The 15773-nt window shown below is 46.4% G+C and overlaps 2 protein-coding genes across 2 annotated transcripts; both read right to left on the reverse strand.

Moving 5' to 3' along the window:
* Positions 1-13203: 13203 nt before the first annotated feature.
* LOC131309472 (uncharacterized) lies at positions 13204-14676 on the reverse strand. Its single transcript, XM_058336100.1, has 4 exons — positions 14482-14676; positions 14246-14397; positions 13882-14130; positions 13204-13831 (listed from the first exon to the last, which is right to left on the reverse strand). The coding sequence occupies exons 1-4, from the start codon at positions 14674-14676 to the stop codon at positions 13204-13206; spliced, it is 1224 nt and encodes a 407-aa protein (XP_058192083.1).
* A 42-nt stretch (positions 14677-14718) lies between these two features.
* On the reverse strand, positions 14719-15497 carry LOC131309473 (uncharacterized). Its single transcript, XM_058336101.1, has 2 exons — positions 15191-15497; positions 14719-14945 (listed from the first exon to the last, which is right to left on the reverse strand). Exons 1-2 carry the CDS (start codon positions 15495-15497, stop codon positions 14719-14721), a joined length of 534 nt encoding a protein of 177 aa, XP_058192084.1.
* Between the last annotated feature and the right edge of the window lie 276 nt (positions 15498-15773).

Genomic DNA, 15773 nt, shown 5'->3' on the forward strand with positions numbered 1-15773 from the left:
AACTTGGTCCTTGGTTCACGTCCAAGACCAACTCCACGCTCCTTCCAATGCTTGACTCAATAAGATAATCTACTACCATCCTTTTCTTGAGCTCTGTTGGTACAACTGCGGCTAACCAAGTTAGTGAATCTGCATGGGCATTCTGTCCAGAGCTTATCTGCTCGATGTACACTTTTTCGAAAGTATCAAGTAGATCCTTGGCTGCTTCCACATAGGCTGCCATCTTCTCACTCTGGGCTTCTTACTCCCTGGATAGTTGATTCACCACAAGTTGTGAATCACAATATACCCTAATTCTTGTTACCTTTAGAGTTTTTGCACTCGTTAAACCAGCTAAGAGTGCCTCGTACTCTGCTACGTTATTTAATGCACTGAAACCAAGCCGAACAGATAGTTCCAACATTACTCCTTTAAGAGGAAAGAGTACAACCCCGATTCTTGTACCAGTATTACACGCTGATCCATCAACAAACAATTTCCATTCTAGGGGATCCTGTTCAGCTGGGGCTTCCTTCTTCTTTGATGGTGGCCCAGTCACCTGCTCCTTTCTCGTAGGAGGCAAGGGTGCTATTGCTGGTGAGAATTCTGCCATAAAATCAGCCAAAACTTGGCCTTTGATTGCCGTGCGTGGCTGATAGTCAATGTCATATTGGTTTAACTCAACAGACCAAGTTGAGATTCTTCCTGAGAAGTCTGCTTTTCATAGCAGTGATTTTAATGGGAACTCAGTATAAACCACAACCCTATGGCTCTGGAAATAATATGGCAATTTTCTTGTTATTGTCCTTAATGCCAAGACCAACTTCTCGAGGGGCAGATATCTTGTTTCTGCATCTAGTAATGTTTTACTCACATAGTAGACAGGGATTTGCTCGGATCCCTTATCCCTTAACAACACTGCACTTATAGCATGTTCAGAAACATCTAGATACAAAACTAAAGACTCACCTGGCTCTGGAGTTGACAAGAGTGGAGCCTCAGCCAAATACTTCTTCAGATCCTCGAAGGCTTGCTCGCACTCTGCTCCCCATTCAAATCCTTCCCTTTTTTTTAACAGCTGAAAGAAGGGGTCTACACTTATCACTTGACTGGCTGATGAATCTATTGAGGGCTGCTACCATTCCAGTTAACCTCTGGACCTTCTTCGTTGTCCTGGGGCTCTGTAGCCTCTGTAAGGCTATTATTTGATCAGGATTTGCTTCTATCCCCCTTACGGTCACTAGGTGGCCCAGGAACTTGCCAAAACCAACTCCAAATGTACATTTCGAGGCATTGAGTTTCAGTTTGTATTTCCTCAGGATTCCGAAGGCCTCCTTCAAGTCCGCTATGTGTCCCTGTCTGGTCTTACTTTTCACCACCATATCATCAATGTAAACATCCATGGTTTTGCCTAGGAACTTTTTGAACATGATGGTTGCGAGTCTTTGATATGTTGCCCCTGCGTTCCTTAACCTGAAGGGCATGACACTATAACAATATAATCCTCATGGTGTAATGAAGGAAGTCTTTTCCTGATCAGGCCCAAACATGGCAATCTGATGATATCCCCGATATGCGTTGAGGAAACTCATCCGCTCATATCCAACAGTGGCATCTACCAACTGGTCAATCCTAGGAAGAGGGAAGCTGTCTTTTGGGCATGCTATATTCAAGTCTGTGAAATCCACACAGACACGCCACTTTCCATTATTCTTCTTTACCACCACAATGTTGGATAACCACTCCGGATAGTAAACCTCCCGTATTGCTTTGGCTTCCACCAAACGATCTACCTCTTCAATAACAGCGTCAACATGTTGTACGGCTGCCCTTCTCTTTTTCTGAATGACTGGCTTATGCTGTGGATCAACGTTCAAGTGCTGGCAGATCACATCCGCATCTACTCCGGGCATCTCTTCTGGTACCCATGCAAACACATCAACATGTTCTTTTAAGAAACTCACCAATTCAGCCTCTTCCTCTACTGATAGCGATTCCCCAATTAGAAAATACCTATTAGGATCGGTCTTGTTGATCTGTATTTTCTTTAAGCCTTCAACCACTCTTTCTGCTGGGTTTCTTCCGACATCCTCTATATCCGGTTGATCCGGTACTTCTATCGTATGAATATGATGGGCCTTTGGGACTCTTTTGATGGTGGAAATCAAGCACTGTTGTGCTATCTTCTGATTGCCTTGGATTTTTTCAACTCCATTGGACCTTGGAAATTTTACCATCTGATGGTAGGTGAAAGAAATTGCCCTCATTTTATGTAACCATGTTCTTCCTATAATTACGTTATAGGAAGATGGCACATCTACTACTAGAAAGTCAGTTTGCAGTACCATTGTCCCTGCCCGAACAGGCAGAGTTACTTTGCCCATTGGCCAAACTACTCCTGCACCGAATCTGACCAAGGGGGTCACTGACAGTACCAGATTTGCCTGTGTCAGCCCTAATTTTTTAAATGCATCGTAGTACAGCACCTCGGTGCAGCTCCCTGAGTCTACCAGAATTCTTTCCATGCCATATTCCCTGATTCGTAGGGTTATGACCAAAGCATCGTTGTGTGGTACCTGGACTCCTCCCAGATCCTCATCCGTGAAAACTATGCCCTCGTTGCATGCTTCTTCGTCACGTCCTCTTTTCTTCCCCAACAACATCACATGTTGGTCATGTTTGATCTGCCTCTGGAGTAATCTTACCTCATTTCTCGTATAAGGCTCGGTCAATCCATGTATCATATGGATTACACCCCTTGGATTTTGTTCGTAATCCAACTCCATTGCTTTTTCTTTATCCCTGGGATCTTCCTGGATAAATTTTTAAGGTAACCCCGAGAGACCAAATCATCAAGGTGCCTTTTAAACATCTTGCAGTCTTCAGTCATGTGGCCCTAGTCCTTGTGGTAGCTGCAGTGCTGATTCGTAGCCCGCTTTGCATCATTATTTCCTCCCAGGGTTGGGGGCCACTTCAAGTAGAGCTGATTCTTTATTCGATAAAGAATCCTATAAATTGGTTCTTTCCAAACAGTATTTATTGAAAAGAAGGACTTAAGATCAGATGCTTGTTTTTCTTTGTATGGGTCTTTCTTAGCATGCCCATACTCTTTCCTTTCCCTATAGGTCTTGGGCTCTGGCTTGTCTGCCTTCTTTGCACGCCCCTTGGCTTGTTCGGTAGCCAACTTGCCATCTTCTCGGAGTATGTCATCCTCCATTCTGGCATGTTGCTCAATTCGCTCCATTAGCCTAGCCAACGTTGCTATCGGATGCATATTTAATGACCGGCGTAGCTCTCCTCTAACAGGCAGGCCAATTTTGAACGTAGCAATCGCAAATTCTTCGCTGTAGCTTTCAATCTCATTGAAAATTTCCCAATATTTCTTAGCGTAATCTCTGATTGGCTCGCTTTCCCCCTGTTTCATCGTGGAGAGGCTTTCAAATGTTTTGGGGGCTTTCCTACTTGTCAGAAACCGAGCAGTAAACTCTTCGGCTAGTTGCGTCCATCCCCGTATGGAGCGTGGTCCCAACTTATGGAACCAAGATAGGGCTACCTTCCCCATGCTTGAAGGGAACATCTTACACATGATGGCATCATCCCCAACATGCATGAACATAGCCTGTTGGTAATGTTGTATATGAGCAACGGGGTCCGCATTCGTCTCATAAAGGATGAACGCACCGTGCTTCACTCTGCTTGGTAGCCATGCATCTTGTAACCTCCTTGCAAAGGGGGAAGCTGCTATATTACTCAGGGCTTGCCTTGTTGCTTCTCGTGCAGACATGGTCCCATCTTCTCATTCCTTGGTCTTATGGGGCCCAGCTCTGTTCCAATTGGATTCAACTCTCCCGTACCTTTCCCTGTGGTGCTTCCTAATCTCCCTCTCCTCGGGAGTGGGACTTGTGCTCCTGTTCCTTCTTTTTCGTGAAGAAGCCCTCCGCCGCTCTGGTGTTTGGCTCCTCCCTTTTCGTGGAGAAGCTCTATATTGCCTTGGGGTGGGACTTTGGCTCCTGCTCTTTCTTTTGCGTGAAGGAGCCTTTTTGTGTTTCACCATAGCATACCTATTTTCGCTGGAGTTTCTTTGTGAAAGTCCAGAGTCCTCTGAGTGTTCCCGGATCCGTTCCAACTCCCGGATCTCATGCTTTCGTTTCTTGAGCATATTCTTTGATTTCTTGCCTCTTCTTGTCGAGGAGATCTTTGTTGTAGTGCACACTTTTTGAGTGTGCAACCGACTCTTCCCTTCGGTGGGATTTACTCCTTCTCGTGGACTTTGAGGCCGCCCTTCCTTCCCTACTCTTGGAGTTGTTATGAACAGTAAGAGGGTGGCCCTTACTCGTGGTCCTCCCATGTCCGCCTTCGGGCTTTCTCGGAGCCCCTGGTGGAGATTTATCTCCTTCTCCATCTAGCAAATTTCTTTAGATCGAGCGGTGTTGTTAGATTTTCTTCCACCATGGTCATTTTTTAAAGAGAACTCTATCGTTCCCCACAGACGGCGCCAATTGTAGGTGGAGAAAAATAAATAATACTTAGAACAACTCTGTTCTGCAACGACTACCCGTGCTGTTCGATTGGAACCTTAATGCCTTCGCCGGAACCCTAATCTGCAAAACAGACAGGGGGTGAGCGCACCTTTGCCTCTCGTGCCAAAGGCCCTCCGATGCCAAAATTAGTATCACGTACCAGATAAAACCCTAATTATCAGTAGGAGAACAATATAAATGTAACGTATTGCGTACCTTTTACCTTTAGATTTACCTCGTATTTATAGATTCATAAATGTTTGCTGCCCAAGCATCCCTGTCACCCTAGGTTTCCTATCTCGTATAGGAAACCCAGGATATCTTGGATTCTCTTTCCCTTATCAGTTCACTACCTTAGTCCTTTTTAGGACTCTTTTCCATAGCTGGCCGAACATCCCATTATCGTTGGGCATCTTTTCTAGACCTTATATTCTGGGGATCTTGTTCCTTATCGGAATACCACTGTTTCTGGACCCTTCCAGAGTGTTCCCTCTATTCTAATTCTTGATTGGAGTGCTTTCCTTGTTCGACTATCTCAGCGCCGAACAGATTGTCTGGATCAGTCACTTCACATGTAATTGATCTTTTATCAACTATTTGGACCAATGTCTTCTCATGTCACTGGTCTATGATCCCGTACAGACTTCCTGGACCAATGACTTCTCATGTCATTGGTCCATATTGCCGAACACCGTTTTGCACGGCGACTGTTCTGTCTTTATTCAAACCATGGTCCCACGTACCACATATTCGGGCCTTATTTGTACCTGTTCGGGAATACCTCCCTATAGTGGTGCCTCATCCCATGCACCACCATCAAAATTCTCTTCAATCTTCTCGTTTCCTTCTATACCATTTGAGAACAGGTTTTACTCAGTTCAGGAATGGCAAACAACGAGTTAGTGGCGCAAGTGGTTTCCCTGGAGGCTGAAATGGCCTTTTATAGTGAGGAGATCGAGGAACCCAACCGACAGATTGCGAGGCTCATCTCCATCGTCCGCACCCTTCGTCGTTCGGTCTTCAACCTTCATGACCTCGCCTTTGATGCGCAGGATGACAAGCACGACCCCGATTTCACATCGAAGCGCGAATCGTACGACACCACGGAGGACTCCGAGGGGAATTCGAACAGTTCCGACAACCATTCAGATGGAGTGAATGATGCTTTCGGTGAATGGAGCGACTAAGGAAAAAGATGAAGAATAAGAAAAGGCAGGGGCAGTAGGATTTTGTTTGTCTTTTCTTTTCTTTTTTCCTTTTTTTTTTTTTGAATGTAATGAAAAATCCTAGGGGTTACCCCGGGTTAATGAAATGAAAGTCCCCTTTCCTTATATCCATGTGACTTCCTCTTCGTTTCTGTATAAAAAACGAACCTCGCATCACAGTCTCGAATGCCAAGAATCTATTCTCAGAATCCTAACTGTTGAAATAACCATAACGTCGTGCGTGGCATACCAAATCTTGTTTGAGTCTTGAAAGATGGACCATTAAATGGGCACGGGGCCCATAAGTGATTTTTAGAAACCCAAACAAGCTTCGAATAGGGTTCAGAACCTGAGAATTCTACATATCTGGTTGATATGCCGTGCGTGCGTCCTGGAATGCCGTGCAGTGCTATGGGTTTCGAACCCGGTCCAAATTCAATTCAAGACAAGCCGGTTCGAGGGGTATATACGGGTGAGGCGTATAAAGTACGCCCACCGTTCGAATTTTCTCTCACTTGCGCCCTCTCTCTCTCGTCTCTCTGCACTCTCTTTCCCTCCCGACTATCTCTCTCGTCTCTCTCTGCTCTCTCTCTCACATTGCGATCATGGACAATATAGACATACCTGGTGGTGATCAACCACCAAGGGTTGAGGTTACACCGCCCCTAGTCCCTCCGGAGGGTGATACGGTGATTGGGGATGTTCTGGAGACCACAGGGGTCCCAGTTTTGACAGCCATGGCCGAGGAGGTCACAGCCTCGGCCACCGCGATGGGTGGCGACGGCAGTGGTAGTGGAGAGGTGGCCAACAATGGCTAGGCTACGGAGGGCTCAGGTGCAATGGAGCTAAGGGGTGGGGACGAGGCCACGGGCCAATCGAAGGTTGCAGGTGGTTTAAAGGAGAGGGACACGAAAGCCCACATCAGCGGTAGTTCGGAGGGGGCAGCGGAAGAGACGGAGGCCTCTCCTGTGAGATAGCCTCGGGCCGACTTGGGGAAAGACCTCGTTGTCGAGGAGGAGCCAGTGGAGGAGCGGGAGACACCGGCCATGTTTGTAGGCCGTGGTGAGGGTGCGGGATCATTGCGGCCTATTGGAATGGGCGACTACTTAGAGGCGACATCCCTTGAGGACTTGGTGGAGACACTACGGGGAGTGCCCGGGCTAGAGGAGGCTTTGCTCGAGTCTCGTGAGAGAGAGCTTCAGGCCGAGCTCGAGGCTGGGGCTGTCAGGGAGCCACAGGGTGAGGAGAAGGGTGAGGGTGAGGTGGTCCCTTAAAGGAGTTTTGTGGACGAGGCGGCGGTTGTCCTTGGGAGCCGCAGAGCTTTGCAGAGCTTTTGACAAGGTAGATTACAGGCCTTTTTGGCACATGGTGGTGCCTTCACTGCTGGATGCTTACAGACTAGAGAGGACTGCCTACGACGAGGCCTTGGTCCTGAGGGACCCACTGCAGCACTTGTCCTTGCGACGAGACAAGGTATGCTTTAATACTTGCATTTTAGTGCAATGTACTGTGCTTCCCAATTTCCCGCTCTGAATATTATGCCTGTCTTATGCTTGTTTATTGAATACTGTCATTTATTGCAACAGGTGATTACAATCTTATGCTACAGTGGTGCAGCCGACATACCGAAGTTCACAGAGAGGCTCCCTGAGGTGGTAAGGGATATGGTGAGGGAGGCGGGCTTTGGAGAGTTCGTCGAGGTGCTGACAAGGGCGAGTAACGATCACCAAGTTATGAGGGCTCTTGCCAAGAGGTGGTGGGAACCGACAAACTCATTCCACTTCTCTTTTGGTGAGATGACGGTGACGCCTTTGGACTTCTCGGCGATCACCGGTCTGAGGGTCAGAGGTGACCCTATTCCCTACAACGCTGCAACAGGGAGAGACCTTGGTTTTCAGAGGCGTCTCTTGGGATACGTGCTGAGGGCGAAGAAGGGAGATGCTCCATATGCTCAGCTTCTGGACTTTTGGAAGGAGCCTCCAGAGGATAAGGTTCAGGAGGAGCAGATGGCGTGGTGCTTCTTGTTGTACATGCTCGGTGCGTCTCTGTTTCCTAACATGCGCAATCGAGTACATCTCTTTTTCCTGCCAGTGTTGAGGAACATTGGAGAGATAGCCCATTTAGACTAGGGTGGTGCAGCTTTGGGGATGTGCTACGCCTTCATGGGGTCTCTTTCCCGAGGAGCGGGGAAGAGCCTCAGTGGCTACTGGCGAGTTTAGGAAGTATAGCTCGAAACCTATTTTTCCTTTGCTTTTAGTTAGCTTTTCATTAGTCTTTGTATACCCTATGCTAATTCTTAGCCTTGAACTTTACAGCTTTGGACGTACGAGGTACTGGACATGTACCCTCCTGCAACATCGTGTCCCAACGACGTGATAATTCCTCAAGCCCTACGTTGGTCAAAGGAATACCGAGGAGTGAAGAAAGGAAAGGGTGACTTGAACGCCTATCAGTTGTACTTGGACGAGCTGCGTCCTTATCGGGTATCCATGCTTCCTTGACTGTTCAATTCATGCTTTTTCGTCAGCATACTAATATCACTTTCAATTGCAGGTGTACTAGCGTATCTGAGATTGATTCAACATCCCGTACGTGGCTCAAAGTAGGGAAGTGACGAGAGGGAAAGTGCTTTTGGAGTCTCCTTACGGCTGGCAGTGGTACCTGGGTGACCGGGTATCACATTAGTCATTGAGGCTAGACACCTTGGTTCCTAGACCATTCTCTTCACTTGTGCAGAGGACGAGTGAGTGCACGTTGAAGGAGATCGAGTGGCTCACTCGGCCAGATCCCGAGTTGGAGCCGTTTTTCCAAGCAGGTGCTGACTACGCAGAGTATCGGGCTCGGTACTTAATGTAGAGCTTTGAGATTTGTGCTGCTTAGGAGGTGTGTCAGCGGACACGAAGTGATAGAGGTGGTAGAAGAGGAAGGGGAGGAAGAAGAGAAGGTGGAGGAAAAGGAGGTGAAGGCCACGGTGACTGCGTAGGCCAGATTGGAGCCAGGTTGCCCACGCTTTCCTGGACAGTGGATGTGGTGACTGCTCAGGGAATCCTTGGCCTAATGGAGGTTCCACATCTTACAGCCGAGCCTCCGGAGTTCCTTGCTCAGGTATGACATGCTTGTATGTTTGCCATAGTCACTGCTCGTCCTAATTAATCTTTTCATCGCGTAGGTGACTCCAGAGTACGTTAGGGAGATGGCGGCGGCCATGATGGGCATGGAGCTGCTCGTGCGGCAATATGCCATGGGCCATTCCCCACCAGTACTAACTCGAGTGGGAGGGACGATGGTAAATACTCGAATCTTAGCTACTTATCTCATTTTTTATTACCTTTATCCATGATTATGATGCAAATGCTATATGAATGTTACGCTATCGCAGGCTAGAGGAGGGGCTTCATGGGGATTACACCGAAAGTCTGTTCGCATGCCTATGCAACAGGTTTCTTCTGTTGGCTCAAGGGAGGAGCGGCCATCGAAGAGACAGCGACACTCTGGTGGTACTGAGGAGGAGCCCATCGCCGTTTCGGACGAGACCAAGGAGCCTACAGACATTGACCTGGAGGATACTTCCGGGAGTACCATGCCCGGGGTACTCGCACTTAGAAGGTTGCTAGTTCTGAGGCAGAGGAGGAAGTCTCTGAGGAGGACGAGGAGGAGGGTGAGGATGGTGATGAGGATGAGGATTGAGTTTCCTCTTTTGCTTTTTGCCTTTTGGTGGAGCCTGTGTGCTTCCTTTGTAGGGTGCCTGTTTACCTTTGGTAGATAGGGTTTGGAGCATTAGGCTTGCGAGCCTCATTTTGCCATGTATTTCGACTCATGGATGCCCCTATGTTTATATATCTATGCACATGAACTGTTCTTTCAATGTCTTTGTCATTCAATCTCTTTTATTGTTTCTATACAAAGAAAGTTGAGCAATCAAGATACTTACCAAAATGTGCAACTAGTCATTGATTACAAAACTGAGCCCGATATAGGGTCTATAATGGGGAATACATTGACAAAGGAATAGAAATCAAAGAAGTAATCATTATATCCGAGAATTTACACAAACGGCCATGCTACGGGCTCAACGACGACCCTCAAAACTTGATATGCGACTTGAAAGTTTGACCTTATGCTTGGAACACACTTGAAAACTAGGAAAATGTTGACTTTGAAAGGTAACAACTTCAATTTTTGACTTGAGACTCGAACCAGAACTTGGACTTAGTCACTTTTGACCATTGTGACTTGCGTGACTCAAAGAAATGACGTGAAACAGCCTGAAACATGATTTGATATCTTAACGCGACTTAAGAATGGGATTTTATTGACCTTTTGTACTACAACCTCGAATTTCGAGAGTTGACCCGAAGCGAAACATCCGTGAAGTCTCAAACACTTGTTGGAGTGTGTTTTGGTGGTTCATGATGCCCAATGATGCCTCAAATCCATTCCATACCTTTGCTGTCAAAAACTGCAAAAATGCAGACATAATATGTCATGCGTCTCTTCAAAACGCTGTGTGTCATGTCGTAAGGTCTCGCGGGGTATCAATGCTACACTGTGCTGATTTCCCTGATTCAATATGCCGCGCGCTTTTCCATTATGCTGCGCGTGGTTGATTTTCTGACATCCTGTATTTTGCTGTTTCCCAAGATAGATTGTACGATGGTTGAAGTTTGACCTGTGCAATGGCATTTTTGAGCCAATGCATGTCTACATTATGCTTCCTTGCTATGACCAAACTTTTTCCTATGCAAGACTCATGGAAAATTTGTACTTTTCGATGTCCGAGGCTCTTTGAAAGTTGAAGTTGTCCCCTCCATTCTTCCTAGAAATTCTTCTCACCCCACTCAACTATTCTCTTTCTAAAACTCTCCCTTCTTCCAAATGGCTTTTTCTCTCACCGGTTCGCTTTGTCCATGGTTGGTTTCAATGGAGGGTGTTGATTGGCTCAACTTCCGGGCCCATGGCCTCTACTCCATGAAATACCTTCGCAACATCCGTCTCCGCCACAAGCTTTTAAGGGCAGCCGTGAGTTTCTGAGATCCAAAGGTCCATGTGTTTCGTTTTGGCGAGCAAGAGCTTTATCCCACCGTTGAGGAGTTCTGTGCATACCTTGGCGGCTTTGGCTCAGGGGAAGTTATCATCCCTCCTGTACGTGAAAGCATCCATAAGGTTTTGGCCGCGGTCCTTGGATTGAGTGGTGGTGCTGCCCGCTACTTAGTTAGCGATGGTCGTCTTAACACAATGCAACTTATTGAGATGTTCACTCCTCCTGGTGATCTTGTGGACATGACCTATCAAACTCGGCGTATGACTACGCTTTGCATGTGCTTGCTTGCAGCTTACCTCTTGGTGCCCCCCGTCGGCCATGCTAGTTCGGCACTGGTCAGCATTGCAGTTCAAATCGAGGTACGGAAGGATGTGATCCCGATGGTCTTGGCTGAGACATTGATGGGTTTGGACAAGGTTCACTCTGGAGAGACCAAGACTTTCGGGGGTAGTCCTCTCCTCCTACAGGTTGGCTTCTCACCTAGCTCTCCTTTTTCGGGTTTTTCTCACGTTCTCATTTTACCTCAGCGCTCAGCTTGGCTTTCTACAGTTTCTTACTTGTTTTTCTCTCTTTTGCAAATTTGGCTTTGTGACAAAGTGAATGTGCTAACCATCCCTTTTGGCAACTAGGCGTATGAGGCTAGATTACTGTCTCTACGATGCTTTGAGTTTGCGGGCAGAAGAGTTTCTGAATGGGTCAACTTCTTCAGGCATTTGTGAGCTGAGACTATTTCTGGGAGGTGTCCGTGGCCAGACCTTCCACCTATGATAGTGCACTTCATGGGCCCCCAGTGGGTCGTTCTTGCTAGTTTAGAGGCTTTCACCTTTTATATTCCCTATCGAATTTAGAGTCAACTCGACCTTAGACAGGAGGCCCCTGCTGAGGTTGTGGTAGATGTTGTTCTGCCTTTCTTTCGCCATTCCGTTCTTTGCAACTATTAGTGATTCTGAAGGACTCGCGAGGTGACCAATGGGCATCCTTACCCGTCTGTGATAGCACGCGGGAGTTACCGAAAATGGCTCAGGAGGGATATTGCCGAGAGGGCTGGGGCTCAAGGAAACTGACTCGATCCTACGACCCTAATCGTAGAATAAATTGTGGACCCAGTTTCATCGTATTGCACTTTTTGTTTTTGAAAGTCATGCTCAGCCCTATGTATTAGAAGCAGTTATTATAATAATATGAGTCACGGAGGGTTTCCCCCTCTTTGATTCAGCGTCTCGAATTCAACCTGAATTTTTATTTTGATTGATTGTGATCGGGCCTCAGAGTGAGGCTACCTATGTATCCTTACGGTAAAGGAATCAGGTCATAATGTAGTTTAAGGTAGGGTTCACTCTGGTTTTGACACTCTCCTTTTGCGCTCTAAATTTTGCCTAGTACCACCCTTTCGGGTTTTCGGCCTAGCGAGCTCATTTGTTGTATGCCTTAATTTTTACCTAGGATGCCCTTATGGGTTTTCATCCTAGTAGGCTTTTGCTCTAATTTTTGCCTAGGACTGCCCGCCCTTGCAGCTTTTAGCCTAGCGAGCTTCTCTCAGGGATAGTAGCGCTTGAGTTGATCCAGGTTGACCAAAGTTGAAAACTTGTTTCCATCCAAGTCAATGAGCTGCGTAGCTCTTCCAGACAGGATGGTCTTGATGATGTACGGCCCGGACCACTTTGGTCGGAACTTTCCGCGTGGATCATAAATTGGTGCCCGAATTTCCTTTAAAACCATATCACCTTCTGTCAAGTTCCTAGGCTTTACTTTCTTATTGAACGCGCGAGCAATCCTTCTCTGATATCCTCGAATATGATAGAGGGCCCTTAACCGGCGTTCATCGAACAACATGAGCTCTTCAAATCGATTACTTTAACCATTCTACCTCTTGGACCTCACACTTGATCATAGTTCGAAGAGATGGAACTTCTAACTTAATGAGAAGTACAGCTTCCATACCGTAAACTAGAGAGTAAGGGGTTGCCCTTGTTGGTGTGCGTACGGACGTACGATACCCCCACAAAGCTAACGGCAATTGCTCATGCCAATCTCTCGTGGATTGAATGGTCTTTTCCAAAATGTCTTTGATTGTTTTGTTAGCTACTTCCACGACTCCGTTGGTCTGTGGCCAGTAGGTTGTTGACTTATGCACTTGGATCTGGAACTCATCTAAGACTTCCCTGGCTCGTCCCTTGAAATGAACCCTATTGTCAGACATGAACGCCTGAGGGACTTCATACCGGTAGATGACATTTTGCTTGACAAAGAGTGCAACTTGAACTGCGGTTAGAATGGCATAAGAAGCAGCTTCTACCCATTTCGTGAAGTAATCAATGGCCACCAAAATGACTTTATGATCGTTAGATGCCGCTGGCACAATCCTTCCGATGACGTCGATTCCCCATATTGAAAAAGGCCATGATGAGGTCATTTGATGCAGTTCGGAAGGTGGGACATGCGTGAGGTTGACATGGATCTAGCATTTCTGACATCGCCGTACGTATTCCACGCATTCTGTCTCCATGGTGGACCAGAAATATCCTTGCATGAGGATCTTCCTGGCGAGCATCATGCTGTTCATGTGAGGACCACACACACCTTCGTGAATTTCTTCCATTACCCTTCTTGTCTCTGCACCATGGATGCATAACTTGTGCATGCCGCAATGCGACCTCCGATATAGATTTCCTCCACAAATGATGTATTGAGCCGCCATCATCTGGAGAGCGATTTTGTCTTTCTTGCTCGCTTCAATGGGGTATTTGCCTCTTTCCATGAATCTCCAAATGTCATAATACCAAGGGTGACCATCATCAGGCTCATCAACGGCCATGACATGCTGGTATACCCGTGTATCTCTTTGTTCAATCACAATTGGCCTTAGTTTTACCCCGATAGGAATCTCAACCATGGATGCTAGCGTTGCCAAGGCATCCGCAAATTGTTTCTTGAGCCTCAGTACATGAGTAAAAGTTACCTTGTTGAAATGAGGAATGAGATCCTCTAGATCTTGATGGTATGGCTTTAACTTCTCTTCTTTGACTTTCCAATCACCATTGCCTGTGACACTACCAGGTTGGAATCTCCCACCACTTCCAATTTCTCTATACCAATTTCGATTATTGCTTTCATACCTACAATGCAAGCCTCGTACTCTGCTTGATTGTTGGTGACTTCAAAATTTAGCTTGAATACGAGGGGAATGTGGGACCCATCGGGTGCTATTAGCAACACACCAATTCCAAACCCTTTCTGATTAGCAGCCCCGTCGAAGTACAACTTCCAAACATCTTCAGCTAGAGTCATTATGTCTTCGTCGGGAAACTTAAACTCAACATCTTCACCTCCTTCGACTGGGCAGTCAGCTAAGAATTCAGCTACAGCTCTTCCTTTAACGGACTTCCTGGTGACAATATTTTAATTCAAATTCGGACAGCATCAGTAGCCACCGTGCCATCCTTCCCGTAAGAGCCGGTTTCTCAAATAGGTACTTGAGGGGATCCATTCGAGAAATTAACCTTACTGGATAGGCTAGCATATAATGCCTCAATTTCTTGGAAGCCCAAACAAGCGCCCAACATGTTTTCTCCAACGGAGTATAATGCTCCTTAAATCTGACCATCTTTTTGCTCAGATAGTAGACAGCCCTTTCAACCCCATCGTCTCCTTCCTATGCCAACATACACCCCATAGAAGACATAGTGACTGACAGGTATAGGATCAAAGGTTTTCCCGATACGGGGGACGTTAATACCGGTGGATTTTGCAAATAAGTTCGAATTGCCTCGAAGGCTATCTGGCACTTGTCGTCCCATTTCAATGGCACACCCTTCTTAAGCAAGCGAAAAATTGGTTCGCATATTAAAGTTAATTTGGCAATGAACCGACTGATAAACTGCACCTTGCCAAGGAAGCTTCTTACATCCTTTTTGGACCGCGGCGGCTCCATTTCTAGAATAGCCTTGATTTTTGATGGTTCGACCTCAATACCTCAAGTGGTAATCATGAATTTGAGCATCTTTCTAGTTGTAACCCCAAACGTGCATTTGGCCGAATTAAGGCGCATCCTGTACTTTCTGATTCTCTCAAAAAACTTCCTGAGTGCAGGTAAGTGTCCTTCTCGTTCCTTTGCCTTGACAATCATGTCATCAACGTAAACCTCTACTTCCTTATGGATCATGTCATGCAACAAGATCGTAGCGGCTCGCTGATAAGATCCTACATTCTTTAGCCCGAAAGACATCACCCGGTAGCAATAAGTTTCCCATTCAGTGATAAATGTGGTTTTTTCCCGATCCTCTAGAGCCATGAAGATTTGGTTGTATCTCGAAAAACCATCCATGAAAGAAAGCAGAGCATGCCCAGTGGTGTGTCAACCAGTACATCAATGTGCGGTAACGGAAAGTCATCCATCGGGCTTGCTTTGTTTAGGTCCCTAAAATCAACACAGACCCTAATTCTACCATTCTTTTTAGGGACGGGAACGATGTTTGCGACCCACTGAGGGTATTCAGTTACCATTAGAAATCTTGCATTGATTTGTTTAGTGACTTCTTCTTTTATCTTAAGCACCCAATCAGGTCTCATACGCCTCAATTTTTGCTTTACGGGTTTTGCATCGGGATGAAGGGGGATCCGGTGTTCTACGATTTTGGAATCAATTCCGGGCATATCAGCATGCGACCACGCGAAAACATTCACGAATTCTTTTAGCAAACTTATGAGAGCTTGACGCTCTTCTGCAAACAGCGTGGAACCGATCTGAATCATCCGGGGATTCCCTTCATTTCTCAGATTTATTAAAACAACTTCTTCCTTTACAGGTTGAGCATGCCTCTCGTCTTCCCTTTCGACTAGGGATCAGATTTTTTTAGGGATGTCGCCATCGAAATCGATATCTTCATCATCAGGGTCGACATAATTTATTTCAAAGTCAAGGAAGTAAGCGGAATCAGATTCATTTATTTCATCATTAGCAAACGGCTCGGGGGCACCGTACATACTGGTAGACTCAAATTCAAAGTACAGATTATGAAGAGTTGGGCC

This window comes from Rhododendron vialii, chromosome 12a, assembly GCF_030253575.1.
Source record: "Rhododendron vialii isolate Sample 1 chromosome 12a, ASM3025357v1".
NCBI lineage: Eukaryota > Viridiplantae > Streptophyta > Magnoliopsida > Ericales > Ericaceae > Rhododendron > Rhododendron vialii.